Source organism: Lonchura striata, chromosome 7, assembly GCF_050655825.1.
Source record: "Lonchura striata isolate lonStrDom1 chromosome 7, ASM5065582v1, whole genome shotgun sequence".
Taxonomy (NCBI): Eukaryota; Metazoa; Chordata; class Aves; order Passeriformes; family Estrildidae; genus Lonchura; species Lonchura striata.
The window spans coordinates 12,494,473-12,520,876 of record NC_140709.1 but is presented as its reverse complement, the minus strand read 5'-3'; the positions used below and the strand labels follow the sequence as shown (position 1 = coordinate 12,520,876).

At 38.4% G+C, this 26,404-nt stretch overlaps 1 protein-coding gene across 3 annotated transcripts in view; it reads left to right on the top strand.

The window, feature by feature from the left end:
- The window catches only part of EPB41L5 (erythrocyte membrane protein band 4.1 like 5), a 53,365-nt gene that overhangs the window by 888 nt on the left and 26,073 nt on the right, over positions 1–26,404 (top strand). For 2 of the 3 annotated variants that reach the window (XM_085584964.1, XM_021526143.3), the window contains exons 3-14: positions 10,226–10,330; positions 15,143–15,185; positions 16,310–16,388; positions 18,838–18,882; positions 19,195–19,247; positions 21,767–21,887; positions 22,289–22,376; positions 22,954–23,042; positions 23,209–23,278; positions 23,968–24,137; positions 24,581–24,687; positions 25,363–25,390. In XM_085584964.1, coding sequence (XP_085441090.1) covers positions 10,226–10,330; positions 15,143–15,185; positions 16,310–16,388; positions 18,838–18,882; positions 19,195–19,247; positions 21,767–21,887; positions 22,289–22,376; positions 22,954–23,042; positions 23,209–23,278; positions 23,968–24,137; positions 24,581–24,687; positions 25,363–25,390 — 998 coding nt within the window. Of the gene's footprint in view, positions 1–9; positions 880–10,225; positions 10,331–15,142; positions 15,186–16,309; positions 16,389–18,837; positions 18,883–19,194; positions 19,248–21,766; positions 21,888–22,288; positions 22,377–22,953; positions 23,043–23,208; positions 23,279–23,967; positions 24,138–24,580; positions 24,688–25,362; positions 25,391–26,404 lie in introns of those variants that run through there. The other variant, XM_085584965.1, reaches the window with a different exon arrangement.

The following is a 26,404-nucleotide window of genomic DNA, read 5'->3' as shown; positions in this document are numbered from 1 at the left end:
ATGAGTGATCCCAGTGTGCTTTTGAAATACACTTAGTTTGTGTTATTTTGATGTGGATTGCTGTTTGCAAGTTAGGTGAAGGTATTGCTCTTTGCTGTTGGCAGTCGACCCTGTGCCTTGATGTCCAGTAAGTTACTGCTCGTAAAAAGGTTCTGAAGGAATAGTTAAATTTGGCATTCACTGAAATTCGAGAGTGTTTTGCTGAATGTCATCGTGCTTTACACACTGGCCACTTTCTAATGTTTTAATGCAATTGTTGTGCCAAGGCATAGCTTAGAGAGGGTAACCTGTTTGGTGAATTGGGTTTTCTTTTTGGTGAGCTATCTGTCTTGACAAAGAAGGTGAATCTCTTGGTATAACTTGTTGAAGAGGAGGGATGAGCAGAAGTACTAGCAGGAATTTCTGTGTGGGTTGGGTTTGGTCTGGTTTTGTGTCAGAGATGAGCACATTTTTTAATGCTAACTTGGGAGGGGAAGAGGAAAAATCTGCTTCCTTCCCCTCCTCAGGGCAGATTATATAGTAGGGATTGTCTCATGGCATGGTGCTTTATTCAGAGTGAGGTGTTAGCCACTGTTTTACATTTCTTAAGCTTCCTTAATATGCACGTGCCTGTTCTGCTTGCCTAATTGCATACCTGTTTTTGGCCAACAGGATGAGCAGTGGCAACAGAAGCGATGTGCTCTGTTTTTCCATTACCATGTGTTATAGTTATTAGTGACTTGTCTTAAGCTCACAGAGCTGAGCATTAGGAAGTTAGGAAGGTGTGGATCTGCAAGACCTGACTAGTTGCAGAGGATTTTGGCTGCAGTCACAGTTGTGCTGGTGTTGGAACTGCTGACTAGAAAGAAAAGCCATTTCAAGACTGGCTGTTCCACACAGGTATTTCTTCCCTTTCTTTTTAATTGTGGAATGTTTAGGTAGTGCAAGGAAGTCAGCTTGATTGATCAGTGTTGTTGACATAGCAGAAATAACTCTTGTGATATCCTGAACCCCTCGTAATCTAGAGCTAGAGAAACCCTTTGGCATCTTTATTTGCAAAATGACTGTACAGATAGGTGTTTATAGAGGGTGGTAAAATCAATTTATAAAACTCTGAAGCAATGTAATTAATATATCCAGTGCTGCTTAGTGCCTAGGATGTTTGATTTGAGGCCAGGAATGCCCACAAACACTTTATAGCAAGAGCTAACACTTAAAAAGTACTCAAATTTAAATTGGTGTCTCTGCATAACCAGAGCAGTAATCTTTGGAGCTGGAGTTGGCTCTGTAGGCAAATTCCTGGTGGCTCCAACAACATTTCTAAGGCTTTGAGAAGCATAAATTGAACTTGAAGAGGTGTCACGACCTGCCACCTGGCATATAAATCTCACACAAGGGTGCAGTAGTAACTATTTACTTCTACAAGAAACTTTTCACTCCAAAACTCTTCTTTAAAAGCCAGTGTAGATCCTTGACTGTGAACATCTAAGTTATGAGTAACAGTAACCAAATTGACATAGTTTGATGTGTTAATTACAGTGCATCATCAGTGGCTGACATATACCAGTTTCTTCAGTGATTAAAATACAATAAATTAAAAGTAAATTAAATGTTTCATTTCAAACTTCCTAGAGTGTTTATTCTTGTTTCTCCACTTGCATCATTCATATTTTGGGGTTGACTCTGAAAGGAAAGAAAAAAGGGTAGTGAAGACGGGATGAAGTGGGGGGGTACAAAATCCTGGCAAAACAACATCACTTTCTAAAATTTAAAGCTTAATTTAAAAATATATGTATATTTTTTTGTTTGTTTTACAAAACCTTTATTTGAGAATCTCTGTCCTCTTTGAGCTAAGATCTTTTCCAAGACTGGTTAGTTTGTTGGCAGTAGATTTGCTTTAAAATGAACTCTTTCTCTCAAAAAGGTGCCCCCTGCTCTGCCAGTTCATTTGTGCACAGTCGCATTGTCTACCGAAACACTGTGAAATTGTTTTATTAAAAAAATAAATAACAAAGCTTTTCTTGAGAATGAATCATTTAGCAAACAGGTTAGTTCACAGCCAGAGAAAGGTTTGTCTAGGTAGGAACGAATGCCATACCTTTTTAAATTCATGACTACACAAATACTTTACAGTGGCATAAGCTGTTGCTGCCACAGGAAGAAAAGATGTTGCTTTCGTTATTGCGTTTGTCCTTGTTTTCTCATACCCCTTGGCAGGAGAAACAGTTTTTTAGCAGCCAGGCAGTAAGCTAAGTCAAGAAAATGCTGTGGCTGAAAATAATCGGTATAATTTCGTTATGTAGTTTCCAGCTGGAGTGATTCTCCAATCTGGTTCCCCATGTGCCTCCCCAAATGTGGCGAAGAAGCATTTAGAGGTGATACCAGGCTTAAGTTTGCTCAAAATGCCATTGAGTTCTATCCTTACAGTGAATTTTTTACTGAGGAGAGTATTCTGCATTTACAGTCATTGATATAATTGAACCTGAGATTGCTGAAATTCTCCTTAATTTAAAAAAAAAAAAAAAGGCAAAATCAACAGCAAGAAGCAACCACAAGGGACGTTGCCATGTAAGCCAAATGCATTTGGGAGTTATTAAGTAGCAAAGACAGAAGGGACAGGTTGTAAATGATGCAGTTGAGATTTAACTTATTAGACACAGAGCCAGGATTTGAGCAGTAACTCTGCTTTTTGTCCGCTGATCTTATCTTTGGTGTCTGTCAAGCCACTTTATCTTTCTGCTTTTCTATGTCTTCTGTTGTTTTTAATTAGAAAAATGCCTGACTTGAACTTTTCACCAAAGCTGCAGTCATACACAGTACATGGACTGGATTCTTTGCAAGAATCTACTGCTTTTGTAGCTATGTCAATGACTGAACAATATCGGTGTTATGTATACTTTTTACTGACACCTTGGTATGTTCAAAATGGGAGGTATGAACTTAATGCGAGTTAACAGTGGTTTTTTGGGGTGGATTGAAAGGTGTCAGGTTTTTTCCTACAGTTTAATATCAGATTTAAAGTTGTGTTTTGACCTGGTAGTTTTTCTCATCTCTTACCTCTCTTTTGAAGCTTCATGTTTCTCCAAATGCATTCAGCCATTTTTACAGACTTACGTGCTTAGTGAAACACTAAGAAGCTTGTTACTGTGTTGATCTTGAAAAAGTTTTTATAAAATAGATATTGTCTGTAAATGCTGCTGTGGATGTTGTTTGTTATACATTCTGCTGTTCTGTTAACTTGAGTTAAACTTGGACAAACGTCATTGTGCTTTTTCTTCCAGTTGCTTGAAATCCATGGATGGAATGTTTGCTGAGTAGTGTGAGTGGTGAGAGGACAAGAACTCTGTTTTGCTGACATCCTTTATCTTATTTTTCATCCTGTTCCCATGCAAAACTAAACTACATCTTCCCCCACTGCACCTGTGGTATTCCCAAAGCTCAAAAGCCATGAATAGCCCTGGTTTATAACCTGAAGGTTCCATCAGCTCAGTCATACCAGTCTGGTCTGTCAAGGGAACCCCTCAACAGCTGGAATACCAGCTCTCTTGGTGCTCCTGTTTTGTGAGGAAAGACAAGTTGGTGAGGGGGAATTTGAAAGTACGAAAAGTTTTCAACTGGGGTCACCAACAGCTTATTAAATAATTAGGAACAAAAATGTTTGTCAAGAGTTTGAAATGAAGTGCTGTTTTAAGTAATAGGGAGCTCCAGAGGATTTTAAAATCAAACTATTTTAAAATCAAGTTCTTGTTTACTCAATTCTATGCTATCCAGAGTACTAACTGGGGGAGGGAAAAGATAATGTAGATGGGGGAGAAACGATAATGTAAATAATGGAATATAAAATTTTAGAATATAAAATTTTTGATTGCTTTTTATGGGGGAACAAGGTCAGCCTTACAAGAGAGACAGATAGTAAGTGTAGGGTCTTAGAGAAGCAGAACTGTACTTTGTGGAAGCCAGCAATGTTTCGGTAAAAAAACCTGACCCTGCCTAACCCACAATTTACATAATCATCTCATGGATAATGGAGTGTTAATTGTATTCCAGTTTCTGTACGTGCAAAGGTTTAGGTAAAAGCTTCCTGGTAGTGTAAGATGAAAGACAGAAATTATGAGAATGGATGCTCTCTCTGAGTAGTTTTTTATCTTGGAATATTCCTTACTTACACATGAAATTTGATATGGAGATTGCAAAATGATGGTTTTGTTCTTATTATAATGAAGTATCATTAAAGCAAGGTCTTACCAGTCCAAGGGTTATGTGTAATAGTGGGATTGAAATAAGCTGTTTAAACTTTTGGAGTATAAAACAAGATAAAAAAAGGACTGTATCTATAGTGCCTATTTTAAATAAAAATTAAGAAATTTATCTGGAATGCAAAAGTCATTTAGGAGTGTCAGTGGCTTTTTTTTGGAGAGAAATTGTGTTGAACTGACTGCAAGATCAGAGATGCATTATGATAGTTGATTTTACTTAAGAATCCACTCTAGTTTATTAAAAACTTGTGGACTATTTATGGCCACTTGCTACGTATTTGTGGATGTAAATATGAAATACATAATGCTGTTCCTGGCATGGATACTGATTAACAAGAAAATCCAATACTGCAAAAAATGCTGGAAAATCAGTCATCAAATAAAATGAGTACTCTTGAGTGTTCTGGGCTGACCTCTAAAGTTTCAAAATAAAGCTCAGCTGACAAAAGTAGTGATAACATAAACATTTGAACGTGCCCCTTTTTGTGTGTGCTAAGGCTATAAAGTTTTGGATTAAAACTTTATTTCCCATGTGACCTTCTGTCTGAAAGTACTGATGTGCTTTTGAGTGTTTGTTTAAACTTCTGAAAGACCTTTAGGGGATTGAAAGTGGACAAAATCAGTGTGAGCTGTGCATTCTGCAGCAGAGATGCTGCTGTCTGTGCGGTGGGAGGGGGCCCGGCCGAAGTGCAGGGGAGCCGGTGCTTCCTGGGCTGCCAGGCTGAAATTCCTGGTGAGATGGAACCCGAGGCAGGGGATGCCGAGTGGCTGTGCCCGTGTGAGCAGCACAGAGCCCTGCACGAGTCCTGCTCGCAGCCCAGCCCCTTCGGGGCCATGGCAGAAAAGCATTTCGGTCTCGGTGCAGTGCTCCATGCCCTGGCACTGTTTGGAAGGAGGGAGGAAGGGAGCAGCTGGCAAGCAATCTGTGCTGCTTGAAGACTAAATTGTTTGGCCTGCAGTGTGCTGCCAGAGTGTTTCTGGGGCTTGTGCTGCAGGCTGGTTTAGTTGCCTGAAAGTTTCACATTCTTAACTCACAGCGATTTTATCTGAAGTCCTGCTTTCCTGCTAAACTGCCTCTGCAAGGAGCTCAAAGCCTTGGGACTCTGGTGCTCTTAATCAGGGTGCTCGTGAGAAACCTGCAGGTGGAACACCAAATAAAACTGAAATGTATGACAGTATAATGGGGGGAGGCATTTAATCTGTAAACCTTAATGATGAACAAGCAATTTGTATATATTGTGTATTAAAAAGAATCTGTAGTTAGAAGATAAAAACTTTCAGGAAGTTGAAACAGAGACTTCCACAAAACAAACTGTCAGGTATGAATGTTTTGAGTCTTTGTGTTCTTATGTAATAGAGTCAATAAGCCTGAGCACAGTACATTCAAATCCTTCTACATAGCACTCGAATGAATGTACAATTAGGACGGGTATTGAAATAATTTCTTTGTTATGAAGATTTTTGGGAAATGCCTTCTTTCTCCAGAGAATAAAAGAACAAAATATTTAATCCTAAATGCTTACCTTCCTATAATTGTGCATCACTGAGTAAATAGAAGAATTGACAAGCTGTGTCTCTCTGGAGGTGGAAATTCTCTGAACCCTTCCAGCCTGCAGGGTTTTATTTTAACAAGTGTGTATGGAAGTGTTGTCAAAAATTGGGGATAAACTAGAGAGAGAAGCACTAGAAAAACTAGTGTTTTGCTGCCAGTGGCATCTTTAGATGAATGAGAAAATTGACTGGAGAGTTTGGAAAAGTTATTATTTGTAGGAGTGGTGCTTGGTGTTTGAGGAGAGGAGCAGCTCCATTTGTAGGTCAATACTTAAAGCCATAAGAAGATCAGGGTGATACAAGTAATGTGTACTTCTAACACTGCCTTTGTAACTATAAGGGATTTTTAACCCTCCAATTCTGCAGCAGACTTTACAGACCCCTTTTCCATTATATTGATATTAAATCTTCTTCCTTTAAAGCTCACTGTTGAAGCTATCTCGTGGCTTAGTTATTTGAAACCCGTGGTTTTGGAGAAGAGGATTTACTTCATTTAAAAAATGGACAGGCTTATCTGCTGCTTTTGTGCTGCTGTGGTCTGCAAACATGCATAGGTGACATCCTAGCAACTGGGTAGTTGTAAATCCTGAATAGGGACCCATACCTCCTCTGTGTGTGTATGTGTGTGTAAATGGCATATTTCTAAGAAAGCTTGTATGCATATGAATGGTAACCCTGCTGATAAATTGACAAAAATCAGGAAGGGAAATTTTTGCCACTTGGTAGCTATTGAAAAGAATAGCTACTGCTAGTTATTGTTAATAAAAATATTAATGTGATCATTTGAAGAAAATGAAACAAAAAGTACAGCTACAAAGATGCAGGGGATAGTAAGTCCAATGAAGGTAATGCTTATTCATCTATTTCTTTCAAAGTTAATCTTATATAGGACCCTCCATTTCTTCACAAAGAAATAAATAAACAGGAGACATTATTTTCTGAGAAGTATTTTAATTAGTAGATCTTTAGGTGGATATTTTGATTTTGGGGTTTTTTTTTTTTCAAGTTTTGGAGAAAAAAAACTACTTTGCTGCGATTAAAAAGTTGAAGTGAGCCTTTCAGCTGGTGCTCACCCAGCACAAGCTCCTCTCCAGTTCTGTGAGTTTGTGCTGCTGCTGTGCTGGTGTGCACTGGCTGCTCTACTGAAGGCGGCTTTGACATCAGGCAGGTTTGGAGCACCTGGCTGGTTTATCCTCATGGATGCATGTCCGTGGGATAGCCGACACTCTGAGACCATGAGAAGAGGGTATAAATGCTGCCTTCCAGGTTTTAGGCAGTGCCTGAGATGCCTGAGCCGAGGAGAATGTCTCGGGATCGCCTTACCCGGCAGTGAAGGAAGGGACGAGCCAGCACCGATGGGAACGCCCGGCCGTGCTGCTGAGCCACCGGGCTAAGCCCAGCCCTTGCAACTCCTACTCAGCCAGCGATTGCAGTTATTAAAGCAGCAGGAGATGTCATTAGCTGGGAGCATCCCTTTCATTGGGGAAGGGGGGGAGGGGGCGGGGGCCTTGGGATTCATTCCCAAGTGATCAGAAGATGCATTTATCCAGTGTGGCAAAAGCAGGAGAGGCCCTGCCCTGTATGTATGGTGTATTTTATTTACAGTTTCTGTTGTTCATTCTCCTGTTGTGAGATGTTTGCTGTTGCTTCCTAGAGAGAATAGAAACTCTGTAAATCAAGTAGTCTGAATTGCAAAGCCATGAGATGTTTAATTTGTGCCCTGAAGGGAGGACCAGCCACTGACTGGACTGCTTGTGAGTTGTTAATTGTCCATCGGTAACCATTATGCAGTTTGAAAATACTTGTCCTTTGAGTGTAATCTGAGCTCTGCTGTAAGGGAAAGAAAGGAGGTGGGGGGAACCATAGAACAGCAGCAGGATAAAAATGTTACTTTCACAGAATATTCTGAGTTGGAAGGAGCCCATAAGGATCATCGAGTCTGACTCTTAATGGCCCATACAGGGATTGAACTCACAACCTTGATGTTATTAGCACTAATGTAGCCATGAGAAAGTTAGGGCAGTTTTTTTACAAGAAAATGTAATAAAAGTGTATCTTTGCTCTTTGAAAACTCTTGATAACTCAGTTTTATTGAATACAAAGAAATTAATTTTGATTCATGAAAGTTGACTGGTTACAAAGCATTAATATTTTGGTTGCTATTTGTTTAAGGAGGAAGGACTTTAGTAAAGTAAAGCATGTGTGACACTTCTGCTGACTTACACCAAATACAGCTGCTGGTGATTTAAGTCATATGCAAAGTACAGCATAATTAATTCCATGTTGACAGCCCTGGTGATTTAAGTCAGAGAACAACTAGAAGTCCTGTAGATCTTTCCACAGCCACTCCACTGCTTCTTCAGGGACTTTATCCCACATTAGTAATTCGGGATCCAGTTAATCTGAGAGTCCTCTGCTGAGATTTCTGAAATGGCAAACACATTCTGAAACTAATTTGACACTGCAGAGATTGAAGTTTTGCTCGTGCGTAGTCTGAGGTAGTATGTGTAGTATTCCAGGCTGGAGTCAAAGTGCTTCTGTCACTGGCAGAGAATTTGCCTGAGAATAACTGGTTAATTTGCAGATTTTAAAGATAACCTACAGAGGAATTGAGAAGGATCTCAAATGTTCTGCTGAATAAAGGGAGATTTTCCACTAGTTTCAGACAAGCTACCAAAAGCTTCATGCAACATAGTGTTTTTCTAGTTTTGCTGTTGCAGGTGCTGAATTGATTTCACTTGTATTATTATATTAATCTTTAAGTAGAAGATAAAATGAGTTGAGAAAAAATATCAACAGTTCAATGTCTTGGTCTTTTGAGACTGAGGCTACGGATTCAATTATAGAAAGAAAAGTATGAGTTTGTATTTATAGATGGTTTGCCTTAAGGTTTCTTTTTGAGCTGGTGTTTAATAAATCTGTTATTGCCTGAGAAATAATTTCTTTCCTGAGACCAACAGAAAATACTTTGAATTAATTTGATGAGGTTGACATTTAGTATTTGCATTATACAACGCTTTGTAGATGCTGTGTGTTTTGAAGTTGCCTGCCTGGCCCAAATGCTTTCCGTTCCTGCTCTTCTCCCCAATACCTGGAAAGAAACAACTGTGTGAGGATGCTTAGACAGGCTCTGTTTACAAACTTTTTTTGAGATTTTGCTTTGGGCTATGATATGTTGTGTTGGATTTAACTGACACATCAAATAAAGCAGTGATAGCGATTGCAAAGTTGAATATGAAATATTTGAAGATCAGGGTAGAGGAAGGTGACAAGCATTACAGCATGCAACTTCACTTACTTAGGTATTACTTACTGAATAATCCAGATTATTTCTGAGAAGAAAAATTTGTCTGGCGCATAATTTTGAGAGGTGTACTAAATTTGCTAATTACTAGCTTACTAAATAGGTTCTTAGAAAGTTATCCCATTTCTAATGTTGTGAATGTTTAAATATTGAGATAAAAGATTGCAAGATGGTGGCTTTACAGACATAGAGAAGCCCTTTAGCTGCTGGCAGAGTAAGCATAAATAATACCTGCATTTCTTTGCATTTAATTTTTTTAACACTATGACCTTTACATTGATCTAATAATTTATTAATGTATTTTACTACATTTAAGCATCTTAGATATAATAACTCTTAAAGTATTATTTCAATTTATTGTTATAAAGAAGCTCATAACATGAAGAATATATGTTGTGTAGAAACTGCTCAGTGCTATTCATGTGCTTTCTCTTTAAAAACAACTGTTTAATTTTTTAGATCATCACTGTAAAAGTGATGTTTCCTTGGGGCCAGAGCTGTTTTTTCATAAATTATGTATGAGCATATGAGCTGGCTTTTTGCACCTCGAAGTTAGTTTTATGAAGGTAGTTTTGTAAATGTGATGTCTAAGTGCTATTTATTCAAGTTGCTTGCCCCAGAACTGTTTCCTAGTAATTGTTAAAAGCACTTGCTAATGGAATGCTATCTCCTAATTCAATAGGTTTTGCTACCTGATTCAAAATAGTGAAACACCTAGATACCAAACAGTAGTAAATTCATAAGCAATTTGCTGTACTTGGCTCCTAAAGTTTTCCAGTACATTGGTTATTGCAGTTGTACTGGCTGTGTTTCCCGTAGTTCTATTGAATGTCAGTGAGTAAGGAGAGCCTAAAAGGAAAAATGATAAAATGACATTTTAACACTCTGTTGGCAAGTCAGTGCTGACATTTTCCAAGAAAGGAGATTATGCAAGTTCTTTATGGATAGTCTGTGTGTTTCTTGTGGGGTGTATGTTTGCCTTTGAGAAAAGAAGCCATCAGAAAATACAAGGGATGAAAAATGGTGTCCACATTATATTTTCAGAAGCTAAATTTTTGGAATTAGAATATAACGTGTGCAGAGAAAATAGATGTTAAATCTACCTGCTTTGTACTAAGTCTTGTTATCTTTTCAGAAAAAAGCCAAAGGCCAGCTCCTATTTGAGCAAATCATGTATCATCTGGACCTTATTGAAAGCGACTACTTTGGATTAAGGTTCATGGATTCAGCACAAGTGGCAGTAAGTAGTTATGTTCTTTTTTAAGCAACAGTGTAAAAGTTAAATCCTAATACTGACAAAAATGCTATAAGAAAGCTGCCTTTGTGAATTAAGTTTTGTGCAGAAGCTGTGCGGTGTGTGATTTTCCGTGTCCCCATGTTTAATTCCACCTCCAGCACTCTAACATATGATCATGCTGTTGTCTCTTCCTTCCTTGTTTCCATGTTCCTGTCACACCTCTTGTCACTAGCCAGGCTGGTCCAGTCAGACCCCAGAGCCTGGTGTGTCGTGCAGAAACTTTTGGTGCTGATGATAGAGAGAGTAAGGAGCAAAACCAGAGTGTGTGCTTGGCCCTTTTGTTGTGTGCTATTCAGAGAGGAGAAGGTTTTCCTTTGCAAATGCCTTCAGCTTTCTTGTCAGCAGAAGTCACCTTGTTAATGTTTGGTAGCAGGAGGGGTGTATCTTTGATCTGTTCAAATCATTGTGACTCAGACCTGCAACTCTTAAGTTTTTAGGAGGCTATGGGTGTGTTTGTATGTATCAGCTTGAGTTAAGGGTTCTTCCAAGCCCAAGTTTGTTGGTGTTTTATTGTGTGTTTCTAAAAATATGACAGGTTTTGAAGTCAGGAGCAGAGCATTGTCTGTAGCAACCACAGTTCTTTCACTTGTGGGCTATGGAGTTTTATATAGATACTTCTTACAGTCAAGTATTTAATCCTGCCACCTAGGGTAGCTGCAAGTTAAGTGAGCTTTTAGGCAAGGAGTGTTTTTTTTCCTTTGTTCTGCATCCCTGTAACTTAAACTTGCATTCACTTAGCCCAACATCCCGAGGTAGAATGAGATCTGTGTTTTCCCGCTGCATATGTCAATCTTATTTATTAGATGTATAACCTAATTGTTTTTGTATTTCAAGTCCACTTCAGAATTATTTCAAGCTTAGGATGGCAGAGGGGAAGCTCAGACAGTTGAGCTAAATATCTGAATTGTTCAAGGTCAGCATACAAAAATGGAGGCAGTGACTTATATTCCTTTATTTCTGTGAAGGTCTGCATCCCTAACAGTTTGAAGATGATCTCTTCATTGTTGCAGCCTTGTACAAAGGCAAAAATAAAATCCACAAACTTGAACCTTTGAAGGAAGTTAACAGTTTTGAACACATTGCTCCACCTCAAAGCACTTATAACCTGATGGCTTCTTTCCAAAATTATTGTGATCAAATTTTATGCTTAGCATGTAATTGTAGGGAGTATGCTCCTCAGAGAGAAGTGTTGGTGTTCATCATCTGAAGCAAACTTAATGGTCAGTGGGATTAGCTGCTGCTGGTCTGTAGTTCCCAGTAGTGAAAGTGGTCTTAAACCCCTTGCAGAACAGAAACATTTAACACTAAGGAGAAAAAGACCATTCCACTAACAGATGGATGGCATTCAGAACCATGCATACCAACAGAAATGAGAAAACAGCCTATTGCATACTGTTTTATATTTCTCAAAATCATGTTAGCTGTGCTCAGCATGTGCAGTCCAAGATGCTGGGTATTGATAGTGAAGGACTCTATTGCATTTGTCTTTTTGCTTCAGAAAAGCACTATTGTCTGTATGGTTAAGGTATCCTAACTCAGTTTCTGCCGTGTGGCTTCTGATGTTATTTCCCTGTCTCTAAGATCTCATAAGAGGTCACAGTGGGTTAGTTTTAACTAGAAGAATTATCTATATGTTAGGTTTTTTTTCTCTTCCTGATCTGCTAGCAAATAACGTTAGTTCATCTTGAAAAGAGTTAATCTTTCCTGCTGCAGCAGTGGCTCAGGCCTTGCTTTTGTCTGGCAAATTATTACTGCCAGTCCAGAGAGCATGTGATTGAATATTTGATACTGCACAATCTACCAGGTACAGGGGATTTCAAACTTTGCTTCCTTTTCTTAACTATGTGTGACTGAAAAACAGCAGACTAGAGATAACAATCTGTTTAAACTGGACCTTAATGATGAGCTGCGTATAATGAAGCAGAAAAGATTGCATTTTGCCAGAAGAGCTGAATGCAACAGCCAGAGATAATTAATTGCTTTAAGAAATTAAGAACTGTTGCAATAGCAGCATTCCTGCAAAAGGAGCTGGCAAGTTCTAGCAGAAACCCAATCTGCAGCTGGAAACAAAAACTAATCAAGTGACTTGTCCAGGATTATTCAGGAGACCTGTTGAATAAACAGTGCAAGAATCCAGTCCCTTACTGTAGGCAGAATTGTCCCCTGGCTCTGAAGGATATAATCTTTCTGCTACTCAGTTTAAATTTAAGAATTTTGCCATACTTGCTAGTTACTTTTACTGATACAAACTGGCAACACAAAATTATATAAAAGTTTTAGAAATCCCACACTTGTTTTGACTACAAATAAGTTTCCAGTAGATCTGTTGTGAACAACTGAAGGATTGCCTTTTTTTCATTCTTCTCTGCTGCTGAAGTGATCACTAGTTGGGTATTAAAGATTTCCTGGGGAGTGAGGGAAGCCCAGATAGTGGAAACTTCCTGACATTTTGGATCTTAGTATTCAAATAATAGCGTCTTTAAAAATGTTCTTGAAACCATTAGTGAAGTGAAAGAATGGTTGTTTTCAAGTGATTTCTGTGTTCACTCTTGTTTGCTGTTCAGGAAGAGATAAGTTTTAGCCTCGGCATCTTATCTAACAAACCTCATTTGCCCAAACTTCTTGAAATGTTGTTGGGTCAGGATTTGAAAGGTTTTTGTATGTGTTTTGTTTTTAATTTCTGCATCAGCAATCTATTTTAGTAAGGACTTCCAGTACTTTGTGCAGTCTGTTGTTTGTGTTGCCTTCTGTTTAGCAAACTTTATCTCTGATTTTCAGCAGTAGACTCTGCTGTGCAAACCCTCATCAAAAGTAAACTTCTTCTCCAGATCCACTTGAATTCCATTATAATCACTTGGAATAAATCTCAAGTTTCTTGATGTCTGTGCCTGTCCATTCATGTGTTGGTTTTGGGGGTGGTTTTTTTTGTTTCATTCCCACCCCCACTTAAAATCAGTTCTGTTTCCCTTCTCCCTTGCACATCACCATTGAGCAGAGCTCCTGTGGGCAGCAGCAGTCAGAGCCCAGCAGAGTGAAATGCTATCGGTGCCTGTCATGGGCCTGCCTCTCTGTTCCTTCCCATGGAATGTGGAGGAGATGAGAGAAGACAGGAGGGAGATGAAACAGGGGGGCACAGCCAGCCCTGGAGCCTAGAAAAGGCTCTCATTGCCATCTCTGTATCTAAATCACCTGCAAGCCTTCAGCTGGGTAGTTTCTATTTTTTTTTTTTTTTGGTGGAGGAAAGAGTAAGTAAACTCTCTTACAGCAAGTGAGTTTATGGAATAGTAAAAAAGATTATATGACTTCCCTGTAGAAAAAAAATTGCTTAACTCGCGTTTCACTGGTAGCGTATAAGCAAAATTTATGTAAATATTTGCCTCATTCCTCCTTAAGCTTCCTGCTTTATTTTAAAAATGTATTAGATACATTTCAGATAGCTCTCTGTAGCTACTTAGTTTGAATAGGCAGTGAGAGCATTCTCATCTGCAGCTAATACAGCAATCAGTCACAGCCCTACTGTGTTGCAGGCTGATTTCAGCTCTCTGCAGAAGGTAGGGCTGTTCTGCAGGCAGGAATGTGTTTACACCTAGCAGTGCAACCTGAAAATACTGGTTCTTTTTCATACCCTTGTTGCTTTTCTGTCCTCCCTGGAGCTCACTGTGAACTTCATGTCACACAGTTTAACAAAAGGAGTCTTGCTAAGCATATAATTTATCTGTATTAGTTGCAAGGTGACATTTGGAATTGATCTGATGAGGTGTTGTTCCCTGGGCATGGTGAACCATGCAGGACATGGGGTGTCAGGCTCTGGCTGTTGAGTCAGTGCAATTATGTTGGTCAGGGTGCCGTGTTTCCTGTTCAGGTGAGTCACCTCCTTTGGAGAAGGGAGCTGTTGGCCCTACACAGCACTAGGGAGGAGATCTGTCCTGCTAGATGTGTGTTGAATTTCCAGCTTTAACTTCTGGTATAAACTCTTCAGCAGTGTGATGATGTGCAATTACTTTGGGGACCTTCGTGTACCTGTGTAGGTTTTTCAATCTGCCAAGTATAGCTTTTTTCACATGCTACTGTACACAGTGTAAGTCAAGCCATTATTTTGGCTTCTTATCCAGTATATAGCTTATAATTAGCATTAGTAGGTGAGGCAGTAACTTGTCCTCCCATGTGACAGTTGCCAAAATGTCACCTGTGAATAGATTTTTGAGAATTAGGTAGAGCTGACTCTGATATTGGGACACAGACAGCTCTGCTGTTACTGCACTTGAGTCATCTAAAGAAAATGCCTGAAAGCCAACAATATTTATTTTGTCTCTCCCCTTCCTGCCCCAAGTAAACATCGCACACAGCTGAGTGCCAGAGTCTTCAGCTATGATTTATGCTTCTCTGGCCCATTGTCACTGGCTGACCTACTAATGCGTGAATTAAGTGTTTGTCTGGACAGGATGAAAATCAAGTGAAGTGGTTTGCTAATATGTTTTTTTTTTTCTTTTAAGAAGACAGTGCTGCCTTGAAGATTTGGTTTAAATAAGGTACTCTACAGAATGTTTCTGTTGTTCAGAACTGACATTTTGCATTACAAACTTTGAGCAAAATGATCTTCAGCCAGCACAGAAAGCTATGAATTGTGAAAGATTTGAATTATATTTTTTTAACAAAGTACTTGTTATTCCAAGATGGTCTTCACTAACGCTTCCTTTTATGTTCTTTCTGGGAGATTTCTTTATTGATAATTCCGTGAATTTATTTATTTTTCAGCATTGGCTGGACAACACCAAAAGCATTAAAAAACAAGTTAAAAGTAAGTGTCCTTTCCATTTTCTCTTGGAACATTGTATTTAACATATGGAAAGCACAGCCAGTTGAAATGAGTGATGGGGGGCAGTGTCCTGTGAGGAGGTGAGGGTGGCAAGTGACAAAAGCCCAGCATGGTGCTACTGATTGTTTAATGGCATCTTCCCTCTGTAGCTCATATTACTTTATTCTAATGTTCTTAATTAAATATGTTATGGGCTCATTAATTATAGTTGAAGTGTAGTCAAGGCAGCTGAAGATGTTCTAGTATTAAAGAGCATTATCCTGGCTATAGGAAAACTTTTCTTGGACCTCATTAATTGATGGGGCAATCCTGCATGCTTGAATCTGTGTCCAGTCCACCAAGTCCTCACCTGCTGCACAAGGGTTCAGTGTAGCCTGCTTGTTGCAGTGATGTGTGCTTGGGTAAGATGTTGTTTAGCAGTTTCCTTTCTCTGCACTGTGGGAAGTCTTCAGGGATTTGTGGTGTTGTTTTAATACAAGAGAGATTTTGGAAGCAGTGAGAGGGAGAAAATTCCTCCTGTCAAATGCAAGAATCAGCAGAGCGATGCACATTTTTAAAGAGCTATTAATCCACCCTTTTGCTGAATTAACTCTTTGGTTTCCAGAAGAGATGATTTTTCCATAGAAGGGTCTCTTAAATTCCCATAAAGTATGTCTAAACTTCTGTGGAATAGAAGGGCCTGAGTTGTCAGCTGTATTTCCCAGAGCCTTGGAAAGTGTTGCAGAGACCAACAGCATGCCTGAAGGTTTAGTCAACTGTAGAGCCAAGATGCTCAGCTTTCTTGGTGATGGATAGAGCCCTTAAATACAGGGATTAACCTGGATTCATGTGCTCTTGGCTGGAAGAATCACGTTAATGTGGTAGGACCGTTGGGTTGACTTGTAACACATAAAACTTCTGACTTCTGTGTGCACATTCAAGTGTCTGTTCACCCTGACATTCCTCACAGATTTCCCTGGCATAAAGAAATTCCTGCCTCAAGACCTTGTGTAGAACATAGCCAACCAATTTCAGTCAAGTTTTGTGAAGTGATTCTGTGAAATAAATAAATAACCTGTCTCATCCAGTAACTCTTTCTGCTGTCTTGAATGAATTCTGCTTTGCAGTTGGCCCCCCATATTGTCTGCATTTTCGTGTAAAGTTTTACTCATCAGAGCCCAACAATCTACGTGAAGAGCTAACAAGGTAAGAGGGATTTTGTGTATGAGAGGGGCACCCAAATAAGACCAGGGAAATGTTTTCCATGGTATGTATTTAAGCAATTTGGAGAATTCTTTAGAACTGCTTGCTTACTTGGCTTTTTGTAAATGTAGTTTTCTTTTTGTAAAGTGTCTGTTTTGTGTGTGGAAATAAATGTGTAGTGACACAGAGAGAGCTAAATATTAATATATTACTTAATGCACCATTTTTCTTGGGCAATTTTGGCAACTGAGTAGCTTATACACAATGGACGGAGGTTTTCACTGAAGAGAGCAGACATCATTCCTCTGTTTTTATTTTTCTTAAGCTGTTAGTTTGAATTGCATGCAATCATCCTGTCTCTCCAGGCAGAAAAGCATTGAATTGCAAGTTAGAAGTTCTCTTTGAAAAAAGGAAATTCAGTTAGCATTTCATTGCATGTGTGGTCTTCAAAGAGCTTATAGAAAGGGAAAGTAGTATTTTATTGCCCTGTTGAGCCGAGTTGACACTACTATAGGTGTAGGTTTGTAGAATCAGGTGAGCAGCAGTTCCTCTCGATTAAAGCATCTCACAAATCCATTCATAGAACTGCATTTCCAAATGGGCTGAGACTACTACGGGTGCTTTGAAAAACAGCACAACCTGTCAGGAGGATAAATCTGTTGTAAAAGACAGCATTTCCTTGCGTTGTTATCACTGCTGCTGATCCCTTTTGGAGGGTAAACAAAGTTATAGTTTCATGATAGCTGTTATACATTTCATACCTCAGCCATTTGTAAGGCTGTGAAGTACATTTGTTTGTTCTTCAGGTTTATGTGGATCTTCAATCTGCACTTTAGCCAAATCCCTTGGAGTGCTACCAGGAAGATTATAGTAGCATTACCCCTTCCAGCCATATGTACCCTGTGCAGCTTCGTATTTACATGTGGTAACATAATGTGGTAACTGCTGCTTCTTAATGCTTTCCTGTTGATCTGGGTAGAATGTTTTACCTCCTCATTCATGTTCCCAAATAAACATTTAACTATCTTTAAAACCAGCAACTGTAGACAAAATTGAGACCTATATTTGTATGTATGGAACTTTTTCATCCATTTTGACTTGAGTTCTGCCTTGCTGTGCAGGTTTTAGTGGGGAAGGCCTGAAACCTGACGGCTTTAAACACTGTCTGCCTGTTTAGCTAATCCTCCAGAACAGGAGAGCAGCAAGTTGTCCTTCTGTCTTGAGACAGTGTGACACCTTAAGGTAGCAGAAGCAGTGGGAAGCAGAGCTTTGTGATGGGTTATAGGTGTCATTGGCAGGGGCTTTCCCAGGGTTCCACCTTTAAACAGCAGGACACCCAGCTGGAGCTGCTTTTCAGCTTCCACGGGTGCAGCTTGCTCATGTTCTCAGCCAGTGGTCATGTAACACAGCACGGAAAGTGTTTGAATTGTTTGGAAGTGTTACGTGCCTGATGAGCACAGACTGGTCACACCCACTACACACTGAGGATCTGTGTTCATTTTCATATCTGGGGTCAGTACCAGCCAAATTTATTCCCCATGCAGAGGCTAGTGTTCAAAACGTTTTGGTTAATAAATGGTTTGGCAAAGTATTTGTGGAATTCTGTGGAACCTGTAGGAAAAACACCTGCACCTCTTCTGTGTCTTTGTATGAAAGTTTGAGGAGACACAGGCACATGTTGATGCAGAAGTTGTGTTTAAGGTTTCTGGGAATTTGTGGTAGAATTCAGACTGGATACCACAGTGGATGCTAGTGTTTTATACTTGATGAGACCTCTTCTCTTGTTAAAGGAAAGCTGTGTACCATAATGGAGTGAGGGGGCTGCTCTTCAGGGATATTGACTCAGAAGAATTCGTATTGCACACCAAAGGGATTTATATTCAATATTTGCCCCATTTCTAAGCAAAAAGAGTAGAGAATATGCAAGGCAGTGAAGGAAAGCTGGCTCTGAAGAGTAAGTGAGTTGAAAAGGCTGCAGCCTGATGTTTATTTTTAGTCACTTTGCAGTCAGCATTCCAGGTTAAATTTTAACTAAGCAATCCATAGTAGAAGCTCTTTTTTTAAGACTTAAAAATAACCATTCTTTTATGAGTTTGGTATGTATATGAATAATGAAGGAAATGCGGAATAATGAAGGAATGTGTTCTTTGCTCAAGTAGAATCAGATGAAAATAAAAAATATATTTACTTGGATATCCTGTTTATTTTTCCATGCAATGCTGTAGTTCAGCTTTTGACAACTTATACTTTTGGGTTTGCTTCCTTTGAAATGCCTGCAAAGCACACAAACCTACTGATAAAGCCTTGAAAGGTCACAGTAAAGCTTTTCGTCTTGAAAATCCATGTTAAGAGTAGAAAACATTTTTATTTGTCAAGCTCTAACTTACTCCTGTTGACTGAGTGACACATTAGCACTATTACTCAATGACTTATTTCTTATTTAATCCTACAGGTATTTATTTGTTCTGCAGCTGAAACTGGATATTCTTACTGGAAAGTAAGCAGCATTTTAAACTGTTACAGTGTGTTTAGCATAGAGTTTATTAGATTTATATTTGGATAATTAATAAGTTTTGCTTCGTAATGTAATGGGTTTTTTTTTTCTTCAAAATACTACTTTTCAATGCATGAATATCAGGAGAGGGATGCTTAAATAATGTAGTGCTTATCTCCTCATAATTTTCTGAAAATCTACCAAAACTTTTTCATTTTCTTATCCCAGACATTTGCAGTTCCTTACTGTCAGTTACATAAGTTATCTGCTAATGATGTCAGTTCAGGTTTTAACAATGCATTTCTCTTTTGGCAGATTGGAATGTCCTTTTGACACTGCTGTCCAGTTGGCAGCTTATAACATGCAAGGTGAGTAGGTGCAAGAAGGGAAGGGTGAAGTTGCACAAACAGTTTTGTGTAGACTCTTACTAACTGTTTAAAAACGTCTGTCCTTGTTATGTCCATAAAATAGACTCTGCCCAGACATTAGTGATCCAGTGTGAATGCAGATCTTTTAGATTGTACTTGTGCTTGAAAGTATGTGCAGAAAATTACTCAGTTCCTCAGGAAAGAGAACAAGGAGGTTCTGAACATAAACAGCTTTGCCCTAAAGTTGTTTCCTTATGTGCTAATCTGTCCCCTTTCACAGAAGATACGAGGGCAGCCTTCTTGAATCACTTTGATGTAGTAACACAGCTCACTTCTTTTTCATCATAAAGGTTCTGTCAAGTGTTGTCTTTTGTTGTCCAAATCTCATACAAAATTGGTTTTGTTTGCACTGTGTATAAAATACCAGCTTTTGACTTCATCTTATTTGTAGGAACATCTTAATGCCTTGTGTCTCATGCCCATGCTTCAGCATTCTGGGTTGAACTGCACTTGCTGGTATTTCAGATCATTTTTCAGCCATAAGATGTAACATACTCTTTTAAGCTCAGCTATACAGCACTGTGTTTGAGTCATCTGAGATTTTATTAATCAATTATCTTTAACTTTTGATTCCAGATGAGAATGTGGTGTTTGGGTGAGGGTGTGATGTTAAGTATGGTTTCAATCAGAGGAGCTCACAAAAGAAAGAGGCTTGAAGTTTTAAAAATACCTGCTAGAGTAGGATTTTGGGTCCTTATTGGAGGATATAGATATATGGATAGATGTCCTTATTCAAGCCAATTGATATGCCATGTGTTTGAGCCACACAAATTCTCTACACAACATACATCTTATGAATCCATTGCACTTACTCTGCTTGAGGTAGGACTAAGTCACTGAAATTTGTTGTCTTACAAGTATTTTTCAAAACACTTTCTTTTTTTCATGCAGGAGGTGCTAATGCTCCTAAATCATATGTAGGTATAAGAGTTGGAATTAAACTGTGAAGACATTTGCCTTTTTAACCTGCTCTTTTGTGTGGAAGGAAAGTAGTTAGAATACATTCCACAGTTAAAAATATTAGCATTGTTAGGGCCTTAAGATACAAGTTCAGTAAATAAGATTTTGGAAGAACAAAGTGATCTTATTAGGCCATATATCCACTGCTTTTTGTGGTGGTCTTTTCTTTCCTCTCTCCACAATGAGGCCTGTAGCAGGGCTTTAATCTTACTGTCTGACAGCTGTGTACTCGTATTTAAATCAGCTGGAACCTAAGCTGGCTTTGACAGCATTCCTTTGAACAGAGGCAGGCATTTTAGTGGGAGTAAATTATTATAGAACTACAGACTTCCTCAGTCAGCATTTAAAAAAAAAAAGAAAAAGGAGGGGGTGAAAAGACTGTTATTATGCTTGCAGCCTTCAGAATCCAAGAAATGGAGTTTTATATCATGTAGCATTTCTGTACCCGTAGAATACTGGCATTTATTTAACTTTGCCATGTCTTCCCAGTGATTTCTCTATTTTTCTCTACATAAACATCTGTAGTTTCATTTTTCATCTTTCAGACAGAGCAGTTATTTCCCTGCATCAGACTTCCAAAGTCCAAGTTACAGAATTATTCCTAATTTTTTGACTATGAGCTGGATGTTACAAGCCAACTTGAAATTAGTAGGAGGAGCCAGTGCTTAGTGACTCTGAAAACCAGTACATTTTTGTAAAGGCTTGTAATTGTCAGTTTCAGCATTTAAGATATTTATCTGTCTTTAAAACTGGACTTGTTAGCATCTTTGGGAGATGGAGTTGTGGTTTTGATGTGGCATACCCCTTGACTGGTATGTTCCTGTATGTTTTCTACATAGCATCTCTTACTGCCCCTCTGAGCATGCAGCAGTGGACTCGATGAGCCATTTGACTGACCCAGGAGAGCATTTATTATGTCTTTAGATGAAAAGGAGAGTAACAAATAACAGCTGCATTATTGTGCCCTGAAACAGTAATTTTAGCAGGCAGGACAGGGCACTATAGAATCATAAAACCAGAAACTGACTTATAGACTGGACAGATAGTTTCATGTAAAGAGTCAGAACTGATTTTGCTTTTTATAACTCTCAAGAGAAGTTGCTTTAATACTTTAAGGCAAAATTTCATTGTAACATTAGTTAGCTGTCATCTCAGTAGATACCTCAATGATAAAAATGTTGAAAACACTCTGCAAGAAAGAGGAAAGGTGAGTTGCAACGATGGTGATAATTTCCCTTTATAGGAAGCTTTTTAAGGAATATGTCAACAATACTTTGTAAACATTAGCACAAAACTTTGGTGCAGACAATGCAACCATTTGTTCAGTGTCCATGATTTCCCTGTCAAAAAAGTGAAGGGAGAACTGGAGGAGGAGAAGGAGCACAAAAAGATATTTAATGTTTTAGACTAACTTGAAAAGTGTGCAGAAATTCTTCTGTATGAAGAAATATCCATGGTGTTTATTGAGAACAGTGCCTAACAGTGTTGTTCTTTTGTAGCTGAACTTGGAGACTATGATCCTGCTGAACACGTCCCTGAGCTGGTGTCTGAGTTCAGGTTTGTTCCCACTCAGACCGAAGAGATGGAATTAGCTGTTTTTGAGAAGTGGAAGGAATGCAGGTACTAGATCTTCCAGTGAATGCTATCCAGCTGTTTACACTGATTTTTCTGTGAAAATAATTTATTAAAAAGATACTACTGATGCTTCTTCTGTGGCCTTGTTCAGAAATAGAACTTTAATATGGTTCTGTACTATTTTGTAAAAGAATATAAAGTAATAAATTAAGCTTTTCAAAGGTCTGAGTAAAATTACAAGGTACAAAATCTTGAAACAGTAATTTTTGCAGCAGCATTTTCAGATTAAAACTTTAATAAGTGACCTTTATCTTTAATAAAGTAAACAGATGTCACAAGTATTTATGTTTTTCTTTCAGGAGGTTCTTTTCCTCTTTCTTCATTTACCAGCTTTTCCTTTCCGTGCTTTTTCAGGCACCTACCTAACAGCAAAAATTTTATTTCAGGGGCCAAACACCAGCACAGGCTGAAACTAACTACTTAAACAAAGCTAAGTGGCTGGAAATGTATGGTGTAGACATGCATATAGTCAAGGTATGTTTAACAACAGCATGGTGACCTTTGGAAAATATAGTGTTAGTTTTGTGTTGCATTTCAACACTGATCCTGCTGGGGGTGGGGGGGGGAAGAAAAGGAATATTGTTCTCATGCAATCTATATAGTAAGGGATCTGGCTTTGTGCCAGCATTCCACTCTTTGGTATATATTTCTAGAAGGTAACACTTGAGTCCAAGAATTTCTGCTCTATGTTAAATGTGTAATTGATGTAGAAGTATATACTGCAGCTTGTATTTCGACTTAGGAGTTTTGTGAAAAATCACACTAATTCAGATTTGCTGGGGTGTAGTTCTGTGGAGATGCAAGTGCAGCAAATGCATAAGGATGTCTATTACACAGACAAATCAAGAAAAGTTAGTCAGCCTTATTGAAGGGTTGCAAACAAAAAAAATCCATTGCATAAGATCATCAAAACACAAGCATTTTGTTGTATAAGATAGCAGATATGTGTGTAATTATAACACTGGGCAAACAAACTACATGAGTCACTCTAGTAAACTGGATAGAGAGTCAAACACCAAAATTAATATAATTTTTATTTTGTGGCACTTAGGCAAGAGATGGCAATGATTACAGCCTGGGACTAACACCTACAGGAGTTCTTGTCTTTGAAGGGGACACAAAGATTGGTTTGTTTTTCTGGTAAGCTCTCTGTACGCTAAAATCTGTTTTTGATTTTGGTTCTTCGGTTTCTTTTATGATAACAAAAAAAAATTATTTAGGTTATGAGAACACCATGAATATGAGGTACTTTTTTCAGTAAGTTACTGAAGTTAGACGTAACCTGCACTTTCTGTTCATCTGACAGGCCAAAGATAACAAGGCTTGACTTCAAGAAGAACAAACTCACTCTGGTTGTTGTTGAAGATGATGAACAGGTAGATAAATATCTGTTTAGTTACATCTCAGTCATGATTATGCAGTACTGGTTTACATACTTCTAATCTTTCCTTATATTTAAGTTTTGATGTGGATGACAAAGATTTGTGATTGTGTCTTGGGTGGGGAAGAGAGAAATGAAGGGACTTAAGTAAAAGATAAACTTTTCTGTCATCCATTTTTTAAAGAGAATTCCTGGTGAAACTAGAGCAGGTACTTTGGAAACAACGTGCATTGTGCAAGAAGGTTAAAAAAAAAATCCCACATACCACACTTAGTAGAATTAATTACTTAAGCAGGTTTCAGAGTTGTTTCTATGGGGAAGAAATTGCATACCCCTGAGACAATTAAAAAGTGAGCATTGGTAATTTGAGAAGATTAGATTTAGAAGTGAAACCATGTTAGCCTCATCAACAAGTACCTTCATGTTGTAATAGTATCTCTAATTTGTAGTTATTCAGAGGTTTGGCTTGTTAAACATATGGACTCCAGCCTTTTCCAGCTTTAGATGATATAGCAGTTCATTATAGCTTCTGAAAAGGTTGATTTTCCTGCCTAAAGTGCTTTTTAAAGTATTTATATATATATTGGGAATCATAAAAAGCAAATTTATATGGTTTGCATGGAATTTTAGCTTTGACTTACTCAAGCCCTTTGTAAGTCGTCAGTGTGCTTTGTGTGCTTTAAGGGAAAGGAGCAGGAGCACACTTTTGTGTTTAGACTGGATCACCCCAAAGCCTGCAAACACTTGTGGAAATGTGCAGTGGAGCACCACGCCTTCTTCCGCCTCCGGGGGCCTGTCCAGAAAAGCTCCAGTCGCTCTGGCTTCATTCGCCTGGGGTCTCGCTTCCGATACAGGTCAGTGGTGCTGGCATTCAGCACAGCCCCCCTGGCATTCCGTGCTCTTCCTGGATGCTGGGTGTTAGTCCCATTATCAGCTTTCTCTGGGACTTTTGGCAGTATTTGTTTATTCTCTTAATTTTCAGCTTCTCCCAAAACTCATGCAGTGGGATCACAGAAATATGCAAAGGGCACACATGCTTTTATCAACAACTTAAATGTTTAAAAAGTTGTTGCTTCTGCTATTTGTCTTGGGGAAATGTGTGAAGAAGAGAAATGTTTCTAAAGCTCCAACGTTCTTTTGTGAAATGTCTTTTGAGGTGTGAAGTTTGAGATTTTTTTTTAGAACTGATAATGAATTTAAAATATGAATGTGATGCTTTTATGAACATTATCTCTATTCCGTCATTAAAAATAAGTAATTTATTTTACTGCTTTGCACTCTTACATGACAATTTTAGTGGGAAAACAGAATATCAAACCACAAAGACCAACAAAGCCAGGAGATCAGCATCCTTTGAAAGAAGGCCCAGCAAGAGATACTCAAGACGAACCCTGCAAATGAAAGGTAAAAGAGCTTCCATTCTGAGAAGTATAATCCAATGTGAGAATCAGGCAATCATATCCTTTAAAATTTCTGGGGAGGAATTCTCCTGTAGTTGTTTGCCCTTCTCTTGAATTTTCAAAAATAGGTTTTCTTTGACTTAGTTAAGAGACCTCGTGTATTTATCAGATAAAGCTTGTGCCCAAAGCAAGTCCAAGCCAGCTTGCCCATGAAAATTACACAGTAGGTCTTGGTATGAAGATGGAAAAGTTGGGCCCAGGAAACAGTGATCTATTAATTACAGTATTTTAAATTTATTAATTAAGTTCAAAAATTTTGTCATTTAGATTTTTTTTCATTGTTGTTAGGAGCTTCGCTTTGTTGTCATGATCTGACAGCAGCTGATATCTTGTTTCTGACACCCAGTCTTGCATAGGTCAAGTGTTTGCCTTCAGATAGTTGCTTAAATCTAGCTTTGGTTTGCTGTTCAGATTTTTTAAATTATATTTTCCAATTTAGATTTTGTTTATCACACATTATATATGAGATCTGTGCAACTTACGGTCTTGGTTCAACTTTTGCTCTTTTGGTTGCCTACTTTTAGGCAGTCCTACGCTATTTTTATTAATCATATAATTAATATTTCACTAATAACCTAATTATAAATTAAATTTTAATTAATTCTTTTTATTTTTGCAGCATATACTGCTAAACTGGAAGAAACGAGGTAAGATCCATTCCAGTGTTTCAATTTGTCTTTGGTGTTTGGCACCTGTACTTGAGCACATGTCTGCACATGGTGTTGGACTCTTATCTGTGGTTTTGCTGTGGGTATTGTTTGTTTTATATAAAAGTTAGTGTTCATAGCAAAGTTTCTGTGTTGCTGTCACACAGACAATTTTGCCAGACTTGTTTACTAGCTAGCAAAGAAGTTTATTTCTTACTAGCTATAATTCTTGCTGTATATGAGCTGTAGTTCATGTGCTGCCATGTAAAGAGATCAGGTAAAAGTTTGTGAAGAGGTCTTCTATCTGAAGACTGCCTGCTCCAGCTGTGTGACTGAAATACCTCATTCAGTGAAGGTCAAGGACAGGGAAAGACAGTAAAATGAGTATTTTTGAAATAAGTTGATGGTTTTATATTCTGTATTACACCTGCACTTCTTTTTATGCATGATCAGTATTGAAAGTGAAACCTTTTGGTTCTTTATTTCTCTACCAAAAGTCTTCCTGGATGTGTAGGTTCATACTTGCTCTTGCCATGTAAATAGCTCATATGTATCTGAATCATATAATTTTCATACCCTTCCCTAAGGGAAGAGAGGAAATCGGGTTAAAAGGAAGGGCCTGATAGTGAAGAAAATTAAGTCACTCAGTTCTGGCTTCTGTCCTTTGCCTTAATAACTTGTGAACACTTCAATGCTCAGTTGCAACCAAATTATTTTTTAAAAAGTAGATATCAAGCACAATGATGAGAAGCACGGAATGCCAAAATAACTTTTCAGAACAACAGACTTAATGCAGCCTAACATTTTCTGTCTGTAGTAGCAGAGCTGGTTCTTGCATGAGAGCAGGAGAAGTCTCAAAGTGTGGGGACAAGGCTGAACTATTACTTCTGTATTGTTTTTTCTTTCTATACAGTGGGAAAGTACTCTGCAAAACTGGGTGTCATTAAGATCCTCTGCATGCAAAATGTGACTGTTTGATTAGTGCTCTGTGTTGTCATGCCCTTCTCCGAGTTT